General features: G+C 44.3%; 5 protein-coding genes across 7 annotated transcripts in view; 3 read left to right on the forward strand and 2 right to left on the reverse strand.

The window, feature by feature from the left end:
* Positions 1–256: 256 nt before the first annotated feature.
* Positions 257–4,157, forward strand: LOC126556928 (VPS35 endosomal protein sorting factor-like). The gene is made up of 8 exons (XM_050212491.1): positions 257–298; positions 384–474; positions 543–2,075; positions 2,139–2,282; positions 2,372–2,547; positions 2,626–3,121; positions 3,195–3,629; positions 4,053–4,157. Exons 1-8 carry the CDS (start codon positions 285–287, stop codon positions 4,155–4,157), a joined length of 2,994 nt encoding a protein of 997 aa, XP_050068448.1. The 5' UTR covers positions 257–284.
* A 3,647-nt stretch (positions 4,158–7,804) lies between these two features.
* LOC126558632 (14-3-3 protein epsilon) overlaps positions 7,805–20,217 on the reverse strand; it is a 321,858-nt gene continuing 309,445 nt past the window's right edge. For 2 of the 3 annotated variants that reach the window (XM_050214681.1, XM_050214682.1), the window contains exons 2-6: positions 15,406–15,498; positions 8,902–9,056; positions 8,493–8,807; positions 8,122–8,302; positions 7,805–7,986 (exon numbers count right to left, since the gene is read on the reverse strand). In XM_050214681.1, coding sequence (XP_050070638.1) covers positions 7,931–7,986; positions 8,122–8,302; positions 8,493–8,807; positions 8,902–9,056; positions 15,406–15,469 — 771 coding nt within the window. In that variant the 5' untranslated portion in view covers positions 15,470–15,498 and the 3' untranslated portion in view covers positions 7,805–7,930. Of the gene's footprint in view, positions 7,987–8,121; positions 8,303–8,492; positions 8,808–8,901; positions 9,057–15,405; positions 15,636–20,217 lie in introns of those variants that run through there. The other variant, XM_050214680.1, reaches the window with a different exon arrangement.
* Positions 15,884–16,842, forward strand: LOC126558658 (GPN-loop GTPase 3). Its single transcript, XM_050214708.1, has 2 exons — positions 15,884–15,928; positions 15,991–16,842. The coding sequence occupies exons 1-2, from the start codon at positions 15,884–15,886 to the stop codon at positions 16,840–16,842; spliced, it is 897 nt and encodes a 298-aa protein (XP_050070665.1).
* On the reverse strand, positions 17,046–18,533 carry LOC126558213 (polymerase delta-interacting protein 2). The gene is made up of 3 exons (XM_050214183.1): positions 18,395–18,533; positions 17,595–18,225; positions 17,046–17,522 (listed from the first exon to the last, which is right to left on the reverse strand). Exons 1-3 carry the CDS (start codon positions 18,493–18,495, stop codon positions 17,052–17,054), a joined length of 1,203 nt encoding a protein of 400 aa, XP_050070140.1. The 5' UTR covers positions 18,496–18,533; the 3' UTR covers positions 17,046–17,051.
* LOC126558362 (SWI/SNF-related matrix-associated actin-dependent regulator of chromatin subfamily B member 1) lies at positions 18,938–20,122 on the forward strand. The gene is made up of 2 exons (XM_050214364.1): positions 18,938–19,030; positions 19,094–20,122. Exons 1-2 carry the CDS (start codon positions 18,950–18,952, stop codon positions 20,120–20,122), a joined length of 1,110 nt encoding a protein of 369 aa, XP_050070321.1. The 5' UTR covers positions 18,938–18,949.

Consider the following 20,217-nt stretch of genomic DNA (forward strand, 5'->3'; position numbering starts at 1 on the left):
TTCCTGCTAGAGTATTTGTTTTCCTATTCCAAATTGTATTACTGGTTTTGCTTGCTCATACAACAAGAAATATAGAAAAAAAAAAATTGTACAAACAAACGATCGGTAAAGAAATGACAGCCTTCTTTGACAGTCGGCGGCTGGTTTTTGACAAACAGTTCAGATGTGCCAGGACAACAATCTCCCAAAAGTGGTGTAAAAATAAACAGTGCCCACTGCACTCTCTCTTTGTAGCATTGATTGACCAAGCTAATTTAATTAATTCTGATATCGCAGCATAAAATATGGCTGCCGAATGGTAAGTACTCGTTTCGTTTCATCTGTGTTTACAAGCTACCGGAAGTGTAAAAGGGAAATATTTGGTGTGGCTTCCCAATTTGCAGGGTGTGTGTACAGCGCCAGCAAGACGAGTGCCGCCGCTATCTTGATCAGTTCAAAGTTCTAGATCATCCACTGAAACAATCGACGATAACGGTACGTTCCCCGAAAGCGAAAGTTTGCATGTTTTTTTTAAGTTTGCTAATCTACCCACATTGTCGTAGGTTCTGGAAAGTCGAGGAACTCGCAGCAAGGTTTCAACAGCAGCGAATGGAATCTCACTGAGCAGTAATAATTCAGCAGTAATGACTGCCGCAACGTTGTCACTCGATCCGCTTACTATTGCTTTCGATGGATCGGATCCGTTAAGCCAATTTGCCAAGCAGCAGTCGACATCGTTGGGTAAGGATCCGCTTTCCAGAATGGCGGCCGAGATGGAAAACAGTGCTACGGTTCCGCTGAGTCCGGTGGGATCGCGAAACTCCATCGGGAAAGGAAAAGAGCCAACCAATTTGTTAGAACTGGACCTCATCGAACCATGGGCCGCCCGCCGGGGTGCGATTCTGAACAAGTATACCACCTCCGAGAAGCTGTCGATTGTGACCAGCTTTTTGACTGGCGGCGAAACGATCAAGCCTCAAACGACAATGTCGGAGAAGGTCAAATATCGATTGGAACAGCTGGATGACTTTGAAGAGGGTTCCGTGCGACAGATGCTGGACCTCTCGCAGCAAGAGTATGTCGTAAAGATCGAGCAGCTTAACCACGAATTGGTGCTAGCGTGGAATCAGGACCAGCGCGTGAAAGCGCTCAAAATTGCGATCCAATGCTCGAAGCTGCTGTCCGACACGTCCGTCATTCAGTTTTACCCGTCGAAATTTGTGCTCATCACCGACATTCTCGACATTTTCGGTCGGCTCGTGTACGACCGGCTGCGCACCAAAGCCGACTACATTCATCCGGGCACGCGCGAAATGACGTCTCTGCCGGAAAACTTTACCCCGGATATGGTGCCCGAATCGGCGAAGGAAACGTGCCAGAATTGGTTCTACAAAATCGCTTCGATCCGGGAGCTGCTGCCGCGGCTGTACGTTGAGATAGCCATTTTGCGCTGTTACAGCTTTCTGACCCAGGACGAGTTTGGTCTGGCGTTGCGCAGACTAACGAAAATGATCCGTGGTATTGGTGATCCGCTGGTGGCGATCTACGCCCGGTGCTATCTGTGTCGAGTAGGTATGAGCTTGACACTCGACCGGACATACATTGGCGAAAATCTGGACGATATTCTAACGGTGTACCATACCATCTTTAATGGTGGTATCCGGTCGGAGATCGCGCACCATCGCATCACCCTGAACGGATACATTTCACTGTATCTCCCGGCGCTCGATTGGATTTTGCAAGGAGTGGCCATTTTGACGACGGACAACCAACTGGACGATATTTTACAGCGTTGCAAAGAAAAGAAAAATCCTGCCCTGCTCCTACAGTCGATGATGCAATCGTTCCGATCGGATTTTATCGCGTCACGGGCAACACATTTCGTGCAGATTCTTTCCTCCATCTCGGTGGAAGGCCTTACAAGGGGACAGTTGTTCCGGCTGCTAGGAAGCATCCTCAGTCACACACCACCGCCCACCGAACAGAGGCCAGTGGTGCTCGCGAGTGCCATGAAAACGATTTGCTCATTGGGCAATGTGGAGGAGTTTATGCAGTGTGCGGAGATGTGGGCCCAGTACACTAGTCAACATTTTGGGGTAAGAGCATCGTTTGCATTGTAAATCAAATCGAAGGCATTAACAATCGTTCTGTTTGCGTAGCTCAAAGAGATCGATATCTTCCTTGGTAATGTGCTGCAGCAGATGACCCCTAATCGGTTGTACGAACAACACTATCACGAGCTGCAAGTCATAGTGGATAAAATTGTCTCCAATGCTCAAGACGTGCACGGTATACTAGCGCTGGTAAGAAATGAACTTTAAAATTCCAGTTTGAAGCATACGGTTTCTGTGATCCTTGTCCTTTTTTCCCTTCACTGTTCGTGTTGGTGTAGGATAATTTTCTACCGCTGCTGGATCTGTTCCAAAAGGAGACCATAAAGCTGGAGGTCTGTAAAAATGTTCTCACCAGCTATCGCAATGCAACGGCCTGCGATAATGCAATCATCAACGATCCGATCGTTACCAATGCCCTCATGTACATCAGCCGGGTATTGAATGATTCCGCCAAGTAAGAGTTCTAAGCTTTTGCCATCGCATCGCATATTGTTTCGTTGACCGCTCTCGTTTCCTCGTTTCGTCCATCCAGCGCTCTTACTGGTGAAGATGAACGGCGACAAATCAGTGGTCTCATTTGTCACTTCATACGCAAGGTAGACTTTGGACGAGATTTCGAACAGCAGTTGGCATTCTACGTCGAAGCACGTTCGGTGCTGTCCAACCTCGATTCGGCCCTTTCCACGCTCATACATGCGGTCAACCGATTGGCGACAAGCACGCGACGTATCGTGAAAGGTCAGCACACGCAAAAGACAGCAGCTTTCGTGAAGGCCTGCGCTGCTTACTGCTTCATTACGATCCCTTCCATCATTGATGTGCGGACGCGCATGGAACTGTACCTACAGGCCGGCCAGGTGGCATTGCTTAACAGCTGTCTACAGCATGCCGATTCGTGCTTAGAAGCTGCACTCAATTTAATTCCCGAGATGCCGCGGATGGTGGAAACCGATGGCAAGCTACAATCCACGGAAGGATTCATTAGAACGTTCGTGGTTAACTTCTTGTCCACACTCGTTATAGTGCCGGTGGGTTGGGGGGAGGGGAGGTAATGAAAATCCGAATTCTAAATTGATGATTTCCTCTGTTGACTAATTACAGGATAATCCCACCCAGGGTGTGTTGTATCTGTTGCGTCTCCTGCTGGAAGTCGTGCCAAAGTATCCGTTCGAGCCGACATCGAATGTGCTTTCCGGCATCTACCTGCACGTGCTCGACTTTTTGTCCGTGGCGGCACAGGAAGTGTACCCGTACCATATCGTTAACGTCATTTCGAACGACGAGCTGTACGGGTCCGATCCGAAATTCATCGCGGAAGTAAACGAGCTGTGCTGCACGGTATGCGATAAGCTGCTGCAGCATCTTAAAGCACTGCTAGAAACGAACGCACTGCGAGCACAATCGCAGTTGGCGTTGGACCTGTTCCTAAAGATTATTACCGGTGCCGATCTGTCGGTGGACAAAATGTTTACCTTGACGGTTAATCTGTGGAACCTGGCGGTTAAGAATCGGAGCGCAATCGAACCGAAACAACTGGTAAGCATATTATCTTGTCATTGATTCCTGGTTAGAGTGGCATCGTGACATTTATTTTTTGTTGTGCGTCGTGTTTCGCAGTGATAAGAGCTAAAAATTTTGCAATAACGTAACATCGCGACACTACTGATTAGGAGGAGTTATTGATATTACGCATTAAAGTGCTGCGACGCCATCCTTTGATTGGACTTGGTCAAAGGTTGCAACCATGTCCTTTTTTATAGCCCCCTTTTCCGACGGTTAATGTTGCTGCTTCTTATCGCTTCCGTACGCCGCGAAGCGTTATTTATTTATAGACTTGTTAATTACAATAGAATTATAACAACAACAAAAATGCCATCACAGATAAGAACTTTGGTAGCGTTTCGAGGAACCCGAATAATGCACTGAATACGTCTAAATAATATTGTTTTCTTTTTTCAGCAAACTGTTGTAGCGTACACAGAGCATCTTGCCCAGATAACACACGTCGAGTCACAAAGGCAGTGCCTATGGATGCTGCTAGACAAAATGAAATCTCGGATATAAACGATGCATGGATCGCACACATCCTCGTAAAATCATCATTATCCATTCCCCAGAATATGTTAACATGTATGATCGTACCGTATCTTTGAATAAAGCACTCCTTATATTTATTTTAAGGTTCACTATACGCGCAGTCCTTATTACTGCCACGCAAAAACTCGTTCAACGAAAAGCGGAAGAACTGGTGACATGTCATCGTGTAAGCAAAACATTGCGTAAAAAGAAATCAAACTCCCCCAGCAGAAGAAACGAAAATCGGAGCGAAACAATAAGAAGGGGGTTGTTCACATTCAACATATCATATCCCATTTATCGCAATTAAAAAGCTGCTCAATGGCTACTACTAGAATTGTTTATTTCCATTTCTGTTTCATCCTGTGTGTGTGTTTTTTTGTTTTACTTTTTGTTGCTGCTGCTGCTGTTGTATTGTTGTAGCTCACATCATTATGCTTTAACCATGGTATTCTTTTTCCACGTATTTTTCTGTATGCTTTTCCTGCTTTTTGCCCATTTAAGGTAGTTTTCTGCGCTCATTCAAGTGTGCTAGTTTTGCTTAGCTAACGTCTCCCGGTATATAGACTTTATGCGTACGTACGGATGCGTAGATGTTTCATATCCTTTGCTTAAGTATAACAACGTTTGCTCTACGCTTCCAGACAATGCTTTGTTTAGATCTCTGTGTTGTGTTGTAGTGATGAGAAATGTTATCGCCCTAGCGTGATGGATATCGTTTTTATTAATGTATGCGATGGCCACCATCATCGCCCATGGATTGAACGGTGGCCATTTATTGCAGTTTACTCTAGTTTCTTTTCCAATCATCATGTGCACAAAATCCACGAGATTTGCTTTGGACACTGGCGATAAATGCGATGATTTATTCCGCTTTGCTTCTAGGTCTGTGTAATTGGATGTATATTTACGATGGATAAGTAGTGTCGATAATGGAATTTTGCGTCTGTACTTGCCACAATATACAAATTCGTATGGTATGACTGTTTTCGGTTTGCTTCGAAGTTGCCGCTAACATCATTGAACAAATCGAGAAGCGAGTTGGGAACAAAACCGACGGAAGAACGAAAACATACAAGTATGTTTTTCTAAATGCCAAAATATCTATACCTATTATACATCGCCAACAGCCATATTTAATGCGGTAAAGAGATGGAATGAAATGGAAATTAGCGCTTCTAAAAACTAATGTGGAAAAGTGTCTTCAAATCCGTTGGTTTTTAAACAATCGATAAATCGATAATGATCCCAACATGCTATCTCGATCTACTTCACTACTATTGGCCCACACCAAACCAACACCACCACCGCCACCCGCCCGAATCATTCAAACTTACATTTGTGACCGTTACTGCTAACGCATATTAATGATTCACGTGACTCTCTCTGGCTAATTTATATACTTATAATAAATAAACTGATCAAAATTACGCTCGCCTGCTTCCGCAGATGCTACTATACAACAACACACTCACCAACCATCGCGATCAATTTCTTTTCTGAAGCAACAACACATCACTTCTTCATGCTCGCTTTCCCTGCACTTTATGAACTAAGACGACCGACCGGTTGGCAATAGATTTCGACCAGCTTTCTCCATTTGCTTGCTTTTCCACGGTTCTCCTCCTCCTTATTGCTGCGGCTTAGGTTTGCGTGGTGATGGGGTTTGCGATTTCGATTTTTATAGCTTTACGGGTTTTCATAGTAATTTCTTTATTTTAATATATATTGACAAAAACAATACACATTCAATGGGTTTGATTGATGATTTTTTGTTTCTTCGTTTGCTCAATATGCTTGTTGTTTTCTTGCTTTGCTCTGTGTGTTTGTTTCTATCTTTCTTTTTGCTCGCTACTGATATTGTTTGCGCGCTTCTGCAATTGCGTTTGCACGCATAAGTGTTTATTAGTAATGTGTTAAAAAAGCTGGGACAATTATTACCCCCCCCCCCTCACACACACACACACACACACACACACATCCCTGGGTCTGAAGATGTCATGTCACAGACTATGATGGGCCGCGTGTTGCAAGAACCTGCATACGTATCAAATACTTGTGTGTTACATGCTGCTGAGATGTGCGTGGGTGCTTGTAATAAAAGGAGAGTTGGCCAACAGAAAGCAAAGCTAGTGGAGAAGGAAGATTTCATGCAGGAATGGAGAAATGCGTGAAGTTTTACGTTTTAATTGTTAACCCAGCTTTTGTTTCCGAAAGTAAGAAACGACGGCTTAAAGAACAAATCTCTTACACTCCACCATTTTGTCTCTTCTCCGTCTGTATCCCTGTCACGGACCTTTCCCTCCCAACCTCTCGTTGTGCGTTCCCCGAATGTCGCTTTTTCAATCAGACGCATCGTTATTGCTATTGGCTGTTAGGTTACATTATCGTAAGCTGCTGTAGCCTGTTGTTTTGGGCGGTTTTCAGTACAAATCGCGCTTTAGGGTTACTTTTGCATGATGATTGCATCGAAACACGAAGCAATGAAAATGGGGTTCTAAAGATACAATGTACCAGAATCCCAAGGAAGTATTAGCGCGTGTTATGAATGATCCATCGTACGCTGTGGCACCGATGCGAAGTACGAACAACCGTGCTCTGCTAGCTCCTGACGATTATTGGGTAGGCCCAAAAATTTTAATTGGAAAGCAGCGACAACGACGACGACAACGATAACAGGACAGGCCGCAGTAATGAGTGGTGGTGTTGCTGTGACGGTGAAAATGGCGACTACTGTGGCAGAGCGCAACGGTGATAATGGTGGAGGAGTGTGGAGGATTTTGATTCTTCCTTTTTCTATACTATGAGAATGTAGCTAATTTCACTTAAATTATGTAACTACAGGGGGCTCACGGGTATGATGTATAATGTTTCCTTCAATAAGCTAGCTGGTACACGCTTACGCTTACGGAAATGCACACAAACAGGTCCAGCAGAGATGCAAGGTGATGGGGATGCAATGAATCTGGATATTGGGACAAGAAAAGTGTGGTACGAGAGAGTGAGTTGCGAGTCTTAAGTATGTTCTTTCTGTAACCTACACAAGTTTACATTAACTGCACATAGCGTCAGAGATTTTTGTTTTTGATGTTACTGCAATCTTGTTCGGTTTTGTTTTGCTGTGAGTTTTTCTTACATTTGTTGCGCGCTTCCTGCCTACTATCTGTCTCTCTACTACATAGGAAACTCCAACGGTGTGATATTCTACATGTTGGTATTGTGTTTGCGCTTCTTCTGTTCTTGAATGCTTAAATGATTTGCAACTGCTGTTGTTATTTTTAAGAGATAATTCGCTTTTCCACGCGTTTGTGTGTGTGTATTATTTTATGAATAAATGATGTTTTTTTATTTCACTCCTTGTTTTTTCAATGAATTCCTCCTCCTCCTATTCCTCTTTCTTCTCTTTCCATCCTGATGGTCCTACGTAAAGTGCAGCAACCGAGAGCTGTTCCTCTCTGTCTGGATGACTCATTCATTCCATTTTAATTCTCTGTGTGTTTACGTACTACGTCCACTCTCGCTCTGTCTTCTCTGGAAATGTTGGTTATAATGCTGCCGGGACTGGATATTTCACACTTCGTTTGCTGGAGTGGATCGATCGTTTTGCAAGAAATTCTTCCTTCACATTCCATCCCTTCTGCTCTATGTCTGTGTTGTGTGTATATTTCTTATGTTTATTTTCTTATTTCTTAATGCTTATCTCTTATCTTCCTCTTTTAATTAATAAAATAAACTCACACATAAAACGAGACGCGCGCAAATTACGACACGTCTTGGTCTTCAACATCCTGGATCTGTTCCTTTTGTTCACCTTCTCCTGTAAATTGAATGAGGGGGGTAGAGCGAAACAACAAAAACCAAAGCATAATTAGTAAAATATACTCCATATGCTATAACTACATAAGAGAAAAGTGATAGACAGGACTAGAGATTAGATGTAGTAAAATCTTACCGTCACCCTGCATGTCGGATGTCCATAAGGTGAGGTTGTCTCGAAGCAACTGCATAATTAGCGTCGAATCTTTGTAGCTTTCTTCGCTCAGAGTATCCAGTTCGGCAATAGCATCGTCGAATGCTGCTTTTGCTAGACGGCAGGCACGATCCGGAGAGTTCAGGATTTCGTAGTAAAATACCTAGCGTTCGAAAAAATCGCCCCGTTAGCATACAAATAATTTCGTATATGTTCGTTTGGTGACGTGTGTGTGTGTGTGTGTGTGTGTGTGTGTGTGTGTGTGTGTGTGTGTGTGTGTGTGTGTGTGTGTGTGTGTATGTGTATGTGTATGTGTGTGTTCTCTTCCCTCGTTCATGTTTGCAGATACTTACTGAGAAATTCAAAGCCAATCCCAACCGAATTGGATGCGTTGGTGGAAGGTCAGTCATAGCGATATCACTGGCAGCCTTGTATGCAACTAGCGAGTTTTCGGCGGCGTCCTTGCGATCTCCGCCGGTTGCAAATTCGGCCAGATAACGGTGATAATCTCCCTTCATCTTGTAGTAAAACACCTTGCTTTCACCGGTCGTGGCGCACGGGATGAGATGCTTATCGAGCACCTCGAGGATGTCTGAGCAGATATCGCGCAGTTCCTTCTCAACCTGTGAGCGATAGTTTTTGATCATCTCGAGTTTTTCCTCGACGGCCTGAGACGAAAAGAAGCAAAAATTTGAAAATTGTGATTCTCGTGTACTGAGTTGCTAATCAGTTTCATTCATTGCTACAGCAATATGTACGCACCTTATTCTCTTCCTTCTGCTCTATCGAAGAGATTATCCTCCAGGAAGCGCGTCGGGCACCGATGACGTTTTTGTAAGCTACCGACAGAAGATTCCTTTCCTCCACCGTCAGCTCAACATCCATGGATGCAACCTTCTTCATGGCTTCAACCATTTCTAGAAAAGAAAACAAAAGGAATGATTATTAGTCGGTTGATATATTGATCGATTACAGATCGATCGTACATACGACAACGATATATTCAAATGAGCAGTAAAGTCACAACATTCTACTGCCTTTATTCTAACCATTCCACAACCCATTAGCCAAATGTTGCTTCTTGCTCCCACCTTTCATCGACCTTTTCCCAAATGAACGGTTACCGATCCGACACATTAAATCATACGTACGTTGGAATAATGTTGATATCTGTTAGCCCATTGCACCAGTAGAGAAGCATTACCAACAAAGGAACAACCGGAAACCGTGCAGCAAAGGCTGTCTCGAATGGCAACGACACTGGGACACCTTTTTAGATTTCATTGAAATGATGCATGTACCGTTGTTTGTTGCTTTATAAGCACTATTATTATAGTTACGGAACTTAAACTTTATAGTTTCTAGTTAAAGGATGTACGGGTATAACAAGGTAAGGGTATTAATTCGTATGGGTTATTGATAGAGTCGTAATACCATAATTATTCCAGAACGTTGATCATTAGTGAAGCGTTTATAGAAAATTCCCTTGATTGGTCCCAACGCAGGCGCATACTCTATACTTCATCTCAGTTATATTATCTGTGCCAAAGAAGGTGAAGAATGTAACACACATATGCACCCTGGCAAGCGAATTTCCAGTCAGAAGATAGAGCATTTTCAACACTTTCGTCAAATGCGTGTGTATGTGTGTATTAGCTCGACTTTCGCATTATCATAAACCACCTGGAAAGATAGTATGACGCCACGAGATAGATGAATCCACCCAACACGACGACAAGAGTAGTCCTCTTTGTGCCGGTGCTCCAACATCTGAAGAAGATCTGTTGAGCTGTTACGTTGCGGTACCAGCCGCCGTGTGGCTTCAATTTGACATTGTCCAACAAAATAGCCGCCAGCGTTTCGTTGCGAACGTGCCGAACGAACGGTTTGCTGCTGGCTGCTTAGCTCATTCGCAATTGCTCTGAGCTCATCGCACGGTAGGAATAAGAGAGCATACACTCACACATGCACACGCACGCCAAGCAAGACACGTTTGCTTATTAGAACGATGGCTCTATTGGTACAAATTCGGATCTTATAACACATTGAGAACATTTGCAACTGTACTGTGTAGGAGGTGTGATATTTTTAAAGCATTAACTCGTACCCCACTAACGAATTCATGCATGGAAAAAGCTTTTCCACGTTTTCCGCGCCAGCTACGCAATAGAAACGAATGACACATACACACATACACAAGATTTCTCCACGCATTTTTAGCCGCCAAGAAAAAAAGCCGCTAACGAGAAAAAACACGCACACATGTGAACAAAAGCGATATATACGCACACCGACCGACCGGCGTTGCTGATCACCGGATGGGTCTTACCCAATAAAACGAACGAGCGAAGGAGCAGCGGCATTTTTCTCTCACTGCTCACTTACTCCTCACTATCTGGCTGGATTGTGTGCTAGCGCAAAAAAAAAACCCTGTAACCTCACAATTTTTCACCAAAAACCCTGTAACCTCACTATTTGTATCTCAGTGTTAAAACATTTGCAACTTGCTGCTTGCTTTGTAATATTCATTGAGTCTTTTGAATGTATCAAACATTTAAGGTAGTTTTTAGATCTTTCCAGCATCTGCAAAATAAACTACAAACCAACGAGTGTCAATGGTCATGATGATGTCCGCGACTATTTGTCATACCACACAATGATGTGACTACCAATTACGCAATAGTAGAGTAGAAGGAAAAATATATTCATCGCAGCGTACCTGTCATACAAATCGCACCGCAGGGTGAAGGACATATTCTACACATAATATAAGAACAGATTATTGTAACAGTGACCTTTTATCACGTTTCTTCATTACAAACTATGCGCTTAAGCGATTTGCCTTCAACAGGCTTCTCAACAATCACAAACAATGTAAAGAATTGAGACCATATCTCATTCAATATTTTGAACAATTTGTAATTTTTTCGTAGTACCATTTTCTCCAACAGTTGTTGTATGAAGGCTAATAATACAGCGCTATTTGACATATTTTAAAGCTTCATTTCAGCAACTTTCTTAAGAACACTTTTTTTGAGGACCAGACACAAACATTTGTCAATCAATCTGTGCCTCCTACCCCATGGTCAGGCCAAGACAACGCCACCACTTCTCCTCTATATATTCCCAATTTCTGTTTATCGCGTCGACTGATAGGGATCGACAAAAATCAAATCAATTCATTCGCTTGGAATGTGATAGGTTCTAATCAATATGCGCGTTGTTCCCGTGCCTATATCGTCAAAAATCATAGCAAAAAGATAATTAATTAATTTATTTTCTGATTGAATAAGCCTGTCCAAATCATACTATTGTGCTCTTTACATAACAAGATAAATTGAGAGCCACACCCTAGCCTAGTAAAACCACCGTTGGAAAAAAAAGTAGTCGCGTTAGTCAATTGCTGATCATTTTGCTAGCTAAGTAAAACTATTTCTAAAAGAAAAACTTGGCCATGGTTTGGAATTGTTCTTTGAAGGTGCAAAAACTCTACCCACACCAAAATAATCATACACGTCAATTAAAAACATGGTAGTATGGTAGAATGAAATAAATTGTACATAAAAAGCATGAGCCTGTTATCGGAACGACGGCGACAGTGGCCTTGTGTGCATCAAATTATCATCAACTTGAACGTGTTTTCTGTGTGTTGGGCATACCAAACTAACTCTTATGTTCTCACCTTACCTTTACATGCAATTTTTTTAAATTTGTAGCACACCTAAACCAGTTGCTCCCCTTTTCACATTTTTAAAGAATGCTCTGCGTCAACGAGGCAGCATAGAAAACATTGGTGCATTCACACTGACGGTCAACAACAAGCATGATGTATACTAACATAAATTTCAATGGGTTTAACAAAATGGAACTCCATCACGGAAAAAAAATCTGATGAACTAGTCACGCAGAACGAACAAATAGCACATACAACAATCCATTCGCACACCTCTCCCTCGTAAGGTAGCATATTGTACGGATTCGGTTCACTCTTACCCTCGTGTTTAAAAATAAAAATACGATAAACACAAAATGTATGTTTTAGCAACAAATCCGGAGTGGATGGGTTCGGTGGTTTTTGTTCGTTTCTACAATCAATATCGATTTGTGTCCAAGAAAAAATCATCATGGTTACCTACTCGCAGCAGCATTTAGACCCCAACCAACCATGTGACCCCTTTATCCTACATAATTATTATTCGCTTCGAGTCCTTTATCCTTGTATCCTCCTTTCATCTAGATGGTCACAACTAATGAAACGGAAAGTAAATCACGTAAATTAATCGGAAAGGAAAGTAAGTGAATATTTTAAAACGAGCTAAAGCCAGAAGTCTTATTGTTATAAACTTTTCTCTTGTATAGCGCTCTGCATATATAGATTTTCAACATTCTTTCACATTATAATGAGCAAAAATATGTCGCATAAGCCAGTATGGAGAAGAAGTATTTTCTGTAGTCTCTGATCCTGTAACACACTCGGTCTAAATTCTAATCTCGACTGGACCCCGTATTTAAGCGTTGAAAAATCAAATCTTTGCCAAAACATTCATCGGGATAAGATCAGTAAAAGCACACAAATATTTGTGGAAATCAATAGAACAAGAAATCTCCTCCTTTGCCGCCTTCAGTATCGCAATATCTTGTGAAACACGTGACACTTTCCATGACATTTTGCTTCGTGATATCCTAAAAAGGATACTCATATCGAAACTAATAAATGTATCCTAACCAGATAGAGCGCTCAAGGATTATGTAGCATTCGACTCCAAAGGCGCTTTAGCAGTCAGCTTTTTTACTTTTCTTTCAAAAAGCTTTGGAGAAAGTGGAAAAGACAGTATACATTTTGGATCTGGAAATGGACCTGCGCAGTGAACCAAATGGCTCACCATCATCAAAATCTTCACGTCACAGCCCATTTGGACTTCACTCTTGCTTAGCTGCACCACCATGATTTTTTTTCAGCTAGCACACCTTGTGTGGTATGACAACCATAAAGCGAGTTTTTTTTCTTTGCTGGGCAGAGTTGTGGGTTAACACGCATCGTAGTATAATGTAACCCGATGATCATTAGGTCTACCTTTATAATCACCCACACCCGATCGGATTTTTAGCGATCTTCCGGATATTACAGTCCAAAAACTTTCTACTCATGATGCTTCCCTTCCACGCCCGCAGACTTAAGTAATTGAACTTTATCTTTAAATCCTTTAGTTGACAAGTAGGCATACATAGAACGTTTATAGAAAAGCAGCACCCGCACCCCTGACAGGCGCGCCCACTCCATTTGTGGGACAGCGCACACCTTACACAAGGCCAACATGGCAAGTGCTCGCGCGTGTGTGTGTGTGTGTTTGCAGGAGAGTCTATCTATAAAAACTTCCATAAAATCTCCATACGAGTGGTGTGAAAATTGCCGGAGCTGTTAAATTCATGCTGGCAGGTTAACTTGCAATCCAGCTTCGCGCAACATAATACGTTGAATGATGTCAGGAAACCATCAAATTCCGAATATTGTGCACAAAGCGAAAAAATGCAGTAGTAGCAACGGACCACGCCAATCGGCGAGCCTCATTTTTTCATTGCGCGAATTTCGATGGTAGTGGTGGTTATTCAGCGGACTTGATTCGACAGTCGTACACACAAGCACGCCTGCCTGGCACATCTGCACGTTCACCGTCGTTACTGACGTTGAACTAATACCAGTGTTGATTGTTTTCTGTGTGTGAGAACGAAACGTTCACGCCTTGTGCAACTGTATTGGTGGAAGACTTATATTCTCTTGCTTTTTCAATCCTTCCTTCCTAACCGGAACCCGAATACCGGATGGCAGAAAAAACGCATTTTGGAGATCGACTATGTTCTACCAGCCTACTACGAACGCTGAATTGATTGTACAATCAAATGTATTGAACTCACAGATTCTAGATACAAATTTATCTACAATCCAGGCAAGCCAATAAATGCCACCCATCTCCAGGCACCGAGATGGCCGTAAAAGTACTCAAAAATGGCAACTAGGTTCTGTGCTCGGAAGCCGTACATCAAAATGCTCGCTGCTCCCCAATATGACGCATCAAATTCGAATGAAAAATTGTAAGAGTACTTGTACTCCCCCGGTATCATATTCACACTCCTCTTTTATGTGCTTTGGTGGCTCCCAATACGAGCAGCTGCCCTTCATCGATTTTTCTCCTTTCCATTCCCCCAGTCCAACCAGAGCTAGCTCTATACCTTTTTCCTTGTCAATTTTTTCTTCTTAACTCTCTGCTTCCTTCCCGCATCTTTGCGTCGCACCCAACAGAGCTCGTGTTCGAGTATTGCATACATCTACAATTCCAACTCCGGATCAAGCTACTTCACATTATACGCTCCGAGCGCTCTCATATACCTTCTCTCTTTTGCACCAACGGGCCCGCAAGCACGTTGCTAACCGCTGCCCGTCGCTAAAACATTCCCGCGCATACTCTTTTCCAACAGTGTTGCTCTTTCATTCCGACTCAGGCTCACTACGATCCTACCATCTAACCGTCTTCTTTTTATCTTCTCCAACAGACCAAATTCTTCCTGAGGTTGTCTCCTCTTCTTCCTGTTCATTTCCACACTACACCTAGCTTTCTACCTCCTACCCACACACTCACACACACGTACACACACTTGCACACACGTTTCATGAGCTCATCAGCGCGCGCGTACCAAATCACACTCACACAATTAAGTCTAAAACTCCGCAAAGGAGCCTGCTTTCCTCTCTCTCGCTATCTCTGTCTCTCTCTCTCTCGAATGTGACCCACACCAAATTTTCATTGCTTTTTACAACACACCGCCGACTTTTTTATCGGCAATTTTTCCGAAAATTTAGACCATATCCCATTTTACGATGGCTTCATCGTACACGCAAAACTGGAAAATTGCATGCGGCGTGACCAGTGGCGCGGCGGCAGATTTGGCATCTCACACACATGCACACAGTCACGAGACGTTTCATCGCCACTTTGTCTTCGCTTAACAACGGTTGTTTCTAAGAAGGAAAAAAAATATTTCCGCTACATCGCAGCAAGCTGACCCAGGACTATCCCTAGCGTAACAATCCCCATCTGCCGGCGCTGACCCCGCTGACCAACTCAAATGCGGTGCCGGAAACGAGTTTACAATTCACACACTCAAGCCCAGACTCCTCCCAATCTATGCGGCAAATTGGAGAGGCCGCCTCAAGATAGCGTGTGCAAAAGTGTGACCCCTCGGGAAGAAATTTTATCTTTTCTCACTTACCATCGTACCGCTCGGCCTGTTCAGCCAGCTTCGCCTTGTAGATGTTATTTTCGCGTTCCGACATGGCTGCAATTCTAGAGTCGGTTTTTTGAACTTCAAAAAATCTTCCTTTTTGGTTTTTTAGATCGCGCACGAGAAAGACGACGACTACCACGAGCGAACTCTCTAAATGGACTAACAAAATGGCTGCCAACTGGGACCTACTCATGCACGACCACAACCTCAGCCTTGTTCACTTTCCTGTCAAACTTCGCACCAAATTATCAAGCTTCGGGCATGTTCGGTTACATTCGTGCTGGTATAAAAAACCAACTGACATCTGCATCGGGCCAAGGTATACAAAACTTTCGGTGACAGTTCAACGCCCCCAAGGTGCATAGTGCATTCTGTTTGTCTACCGCAAAATTAGGATTTCACGCTTATTTGTTTTGATTTTTGCTACTGGTATTCAAACGATTTGTACGAAATTTAGTGCATAATGAGATACGGGCAGCTTGTGATGGGGCCTGCTGGGAGTGGCAAGGTTTCTGAAACATTATACAGTTTCTGTTCGTTGCTTACAATAGCATTTTCTTCCCTTTGCAGTCCACATACTGTGCAACAATGCAACGGCATGGCTTTGACGATAAGCGGATGATAAAGGTGGTCAATTTAGACCCGGCTGCGGAACATTTCGACTATCAGCCCTACCTGGACATTCGAGATCTGATCCAGCTGGACGATGCGATGGAAGATGAAGAGTTGCGTTACGGTCCGAATGGGGGACTGATCTTTTGCATCGAGTACCTCATCGAACATTCCGATTGGCTCCGGGATCAACTGTGCGGTGTTGGTTCCGACGATGAGGACGATGCACAGGGCACCGAGGAACCGGACGATGATTACGTGCTTTTCGATATGCCTGGCCAGATCGAACTTTACACGCATCTGAAAGCGGGCCACACTTTAGCACGATTGCTAGAGTCGTGGAACTTTCGCCTTTGCTCGGTATTCCTCGTGGATTCACAGTTTATGATTGATGGTGCCAAATTTTTATCCGGCACGATGGCTGCATTAAGTGTCATGGCCAACATGGAACTTCCGCACGTGAATGTACTGAGTAAGATGGATTTGCTAAGCAAGGGACACCGCGGACAGATGGACAAATATCTCGATCCGGATGCGCACGCACTGCTCGGTGAAGTTACGAGCGAATCTGCCTGGGGTCGCAAATATCGCAAGTTGTCGGAGACAATCGGTATGTTAATTGAGGACTTTAGCTTGGTTCGTTTCACTCCGCTTAACATAAACGACGAAGAGAACGTGGCCGACTTGTTGCTAATGATTGATAATGTCATACAGTACGGTGAGGACGCAGATGTGAAGGTGCGCGATTTTGATCCACCAGAGGCGGACGAAGCAGCGGAGGACGACAGTCGATACTACCGCGAGGACTAATTAGAGCGTACTAATTATGTTTTGTTTTCCTCCTAGGATACCTTTATATTCTCCTTGCAGTTCAATAAATTTAACAATATATAGGATTATTTACATGAGTTCTGACTGAGCGTGTGCGTCCCCCCGATTATGGAGCACATTAAAACTGGTGCCTAGATTTTAAAGCAAATGATATTTTGAACATCTAAACGGTTGGATCGGCCGTTGGATCAAACATTGTCATCTCCATCGTTTTTGTTATTTTTAGTATTTGGTTTCGTGGATGTCGTCTTATTGGTCGAAGTGGATGAGGGTACCGTTTCATCGCTCGTTCCTCCACCGGAAGACGGTTGCTTCGAAGACGCACCAAGATTAGTGTTCGTGTCGTCAATACTGCCAGTTCCGCTATTATCATCCGGTTTGCTTTCGAGCGAAAACGGTGGAATACGGCAATCGAACATGTGGCCATCTTCGCGCTCCATACGGAACGTTCCCCACATGTGACCGCTGGGCGCTTGTAAACTGACGTGTGAGCTGTACTGGAACGCAGGTAGCCGAGGGCTGAGAATGGGTTCCTGACCGACCACACCTCGTCCGCGAACTGTTTCCAGTGTTCCCGACAGTGAAAATATTCTCCAGTGTCTCTCCCTCAACTGTACGCTTAGCTCGCCAAGATTTTCTAATCGAATACAGTAGCGCCACTAGAATGAAAAACACGAAGCAATTAGCCTTAACCAACGTTTGCACCGGTGTGGTTAGGAGCTCATCATTACCCAGTAGACTGAAGCCGCCGGAGTTTCTCTGCAGCCCATGTAAAACGGAATGACCGTTACGCGAATGCCTTCAGTCGTTTCCTTGTGCACATCGGATAGCTCCAGCCATGGATGGTTTTTCTTTTGCCATGCGCGTAGGGTTTCCTGCGCCACGAACGGGGGATCTTTGTCCGGCTGGTGTGTTAGGAATTTGTCGAACAACTCATGCTGTAACGGATGCTGTTCACCGGAACTGTACGGTAGTATGTCCTCATGAGCAACGTAATCAAGACCGGGAATAGCGTACAAACTGCGACTCGATTCTTGGTTTCCCAGAAACGTCACCGCTTCTGTTTGTGCACGTATATACGGACAGTCTCGCTGATCGATCAGCACCTGGTAGAACGTGTGCGTTTTCTTCTGTACCTCTTTGATCGCATTACCACCGGCAGTACCGCTATCGGTCGATTCGGAGGCGACGCTTTCTAGCTGATTGCCTTTGGACTGATTCGGCAAGTCACGGTCGTACACTCTGGCCAGCCACGGAAACAGTATAACACCGCGGTAGCCAAATACGCGATGAAGGAATAGTTGACCCGTTTCGTATTTACCCTGAGCCTTGGGTAATTCAAGTCTGCCTACCTCGGCCAATCTGCAACGTAAATAATTATATAACTTACAGGAACTGCATTTTTAACGAAGTGCATCTTCTAATTCGTTTGCTGCTACCCTTGCAAGGACCGTTAAAGCCTGGCAAAGTACAAACTATAACTATATGCGCCACTGCTGCAGTAGCTTCACAAACAATTACACCATCTTACCGTGTGTTGTGATAAATAGATACTGAAAACAAACGAACTACCAAATTGAACCCCGGGCGGAAATGGCAAAGGGAGTACGCCTTGGACATTAAGGGACTCATCGTCGGTGGATATCTGGAGTACGATTTGGCCGTGCAGGAATACGGTTATCGAGAAAACTGCTCCCGAATTGCGGCTACGTAGCGCAAATAGTGAAATTTAATAATAACTTTATTACTATCGCTATTGCACACACAATTTTTGTTCAATGCACAACACAATCGATGAAAGCGAACGTCAGATGATTCCTTGACTTTCGTCCCACCATCCGTTTACAGCATATGGTGGAGGGGTTGAACCAATGAGAAGTGTGTGCTTGAGTATCTTTTCTAAGCGCTTTTTACTTCACGAACTTGCATTGCAAAAGACGCAGCATCGTTCACATCATTGGGCCGTGGTGCAGTGTGTGTGTGTTTGTTTGTGGAACGCCCGAACCTAGCGGCTTGTTGTCGTCTTTCGGAAAAAAGGAATAGAGCAGCGGACTGAATACACTACAAGAAACATATAAAAATCACAATGGCATTAAAAACGTACGGCGATAAACCGATAAGTTTTCAGGTGGAAGAAAATGGCGAATATTATTGCGTTGGCTCGGAGGTAAAATGGCAAAGTTTTTTGCACGATACACAATCCTCGCTACTGAAATGGTGATTCTTACAGGTTGGAAATTATTTGCGACTCTTCAGGGGCAGCTTGTACAAGAAGTATCCGGGCATGTCCCGGCGCTTGCTGACCAACGAAGAGCGTAAACGCTTGTTGGACTCCGGAATCAGCAACCATCTGCTGTCCAGTTCCGTGTCCCTGCTAAAAGCGACAGAAGTACAGGACGTATTGGATGGAAATGATGAAAAGTATAAGGCCGTGTCGGTGCACACGTCCGAGCCACCAGCGCCACGGGAAAGCAAATCCAGCAAGAAGCAACCGCCATGGGTTCCAACAATGCCCAACTCGAGCCATCTGGACGCAGTACCGCAAGCGACACCGATCAATCGGAATCGCGTGTACAACAAGAAAGTGCGCACGTTCCCGATGTGCTTCGATGACACCGATCCGACGCTGAATGTGGAGAATGCATCTCAGACGGAAATTTTGGTTCCGATTCGTTTGGACATGGAAATCGAGGGCCAAAAGCTGCGAGACACATTTACGTGGAATCGGAACGAGTCCATGATAACACCGGAACAATTTGCTGAAGTGTTATGCGACGATTTGGACCTCAACCCAACACCCTTTGTGCCGGCAATTGCGGCCGCCATACGACAGCAGATTGAGGCGTACCCGAATGAGCCGGTCGTACTGGAGGAAGGTTCCGATCAGCGGGTTTTGGTGAAGCTCAACATTCACGTCGGAAACACGTCGCTGGTCGACCAGGTCGAATGGGACATGGCGGAGAAGGAGAACAATCCGGAGGAGTTTGCTATCAAGCTGTGTGCCGAGCTGGGCTTGGGAGGAGAATTTGTTACAGCCATCTCCTACTCCATCCGGGGACAGCTGTCGTGGCATCAGCGCACCTACGCGTACAGTGAAACTCCGCTTGCGACAGTAGAGGTACCGTTCCGGACACCGAGCGAGGCCGATCAGTGGGCCCCATTTCTGGAAACGCTCACAGATGCCGAGATGGAGAAGAAGATACGGGACCAGGATCGAAATACGCGTCGCATGCGACGTTTGGCTAACACATTTACCTAAACCCCCGACCAGGATAGGCTCGAAATCATCAACCATTTGACCATCTGACTAATCTTTTCCATGATTTTATGTATTTGCGCGGTGTGACATGAGTA

Source organism: Anopheles maculipalpis, chromosome 2RL (assembly GCF_943734695.1).
Source record: "Anopheles maculipalpis chromosome 2RL, idAnoMacuDA_375_x, whole genome shotgun sequence".
NCBI classification, from domain to species: domain Eukaryota; kingdom Metazoa; phylum Arthropoda; class Insecta; order Diptera; family Culicidae; genus Anopheles; species Anopheles maculipalpis.

What these genes read in the sequence shown, in the direction of transcription:
- LOC126558362 (XM_050214364.1), top strand. Translation starts at nt 18,950, where the DNA reads ATGGCATTAAAAACGTACGGCGATAAACCGATAAGTTTTCAGGTGGAA. An exon ending in ATTATTGCGTTGGCTCGGAG is followed by an intron (nt 19,031 to 19,093) that starts GTAAAATGGCAA and finishes TGATTCTTACAG; the next exon opens with GTTGGAAATTATTTGCGACT.
- LOC126558213 (XM_050214183.1), bottom strand. Translation starts at nt 18,495, where the DNA reads ATGAGTCCCTTAATGTCCAAGGCGTACTCCCTTTGCCATTTCCGCCCG. An exon ending in TCTATTTATCACAACACACG is followed by an intron (nt 18,226 to 18,394) that starts GTAAGATGGTGT and finishes TTTACGTTGCAG; the next exon opens with ATTGGCCGAGGTAGGCAGAC. An exon ending in CGGCGGCTTCAGTCTACTGG is followed by an intron (nt 17,523 to 17,594) that starts GTAATGATGAGC and finishes TTTTCATTCTAG; the next exon opens with TGGCGCTACTGTATTCGATT.
- LOC126558658 (XM_050214708.1), top strand. Translation starts at nt 15,884, where the DNA reads ATGAGATACGGGCAGCTTGTGATGGGGCCTGCTGGGAGTGGCAAG. An exon ending in GGCCTGCTGGGAGTGGCAAG is followed by an intron (nt 15,929 to 15,990) that starts GTTTCTGAAACA and finishes TTCCCTTTGCAG; the next exon opens with TCCACATACTGTGCAACAAT.
- LOC126556928 (XM_050212491.1), top strand. An exon ending in GTATTGAATGATTCCGCCAA is followed by an intron (nt 2,548 to 2,625) that starts GTAAGAGTTCTA and finishes TCGTCCATCCAG; the next exon opens with CGCTCTTACTGGTGAAGATG. An exon ending in CCACACTCGTTATAGTGCCG is followed by an intron (nt 3,122 to 3,194) that starts GTGGGTTGGGGG and finishes GACTAATTACAG; the next exon opens with GATAATCCCACCCAGGGTGT.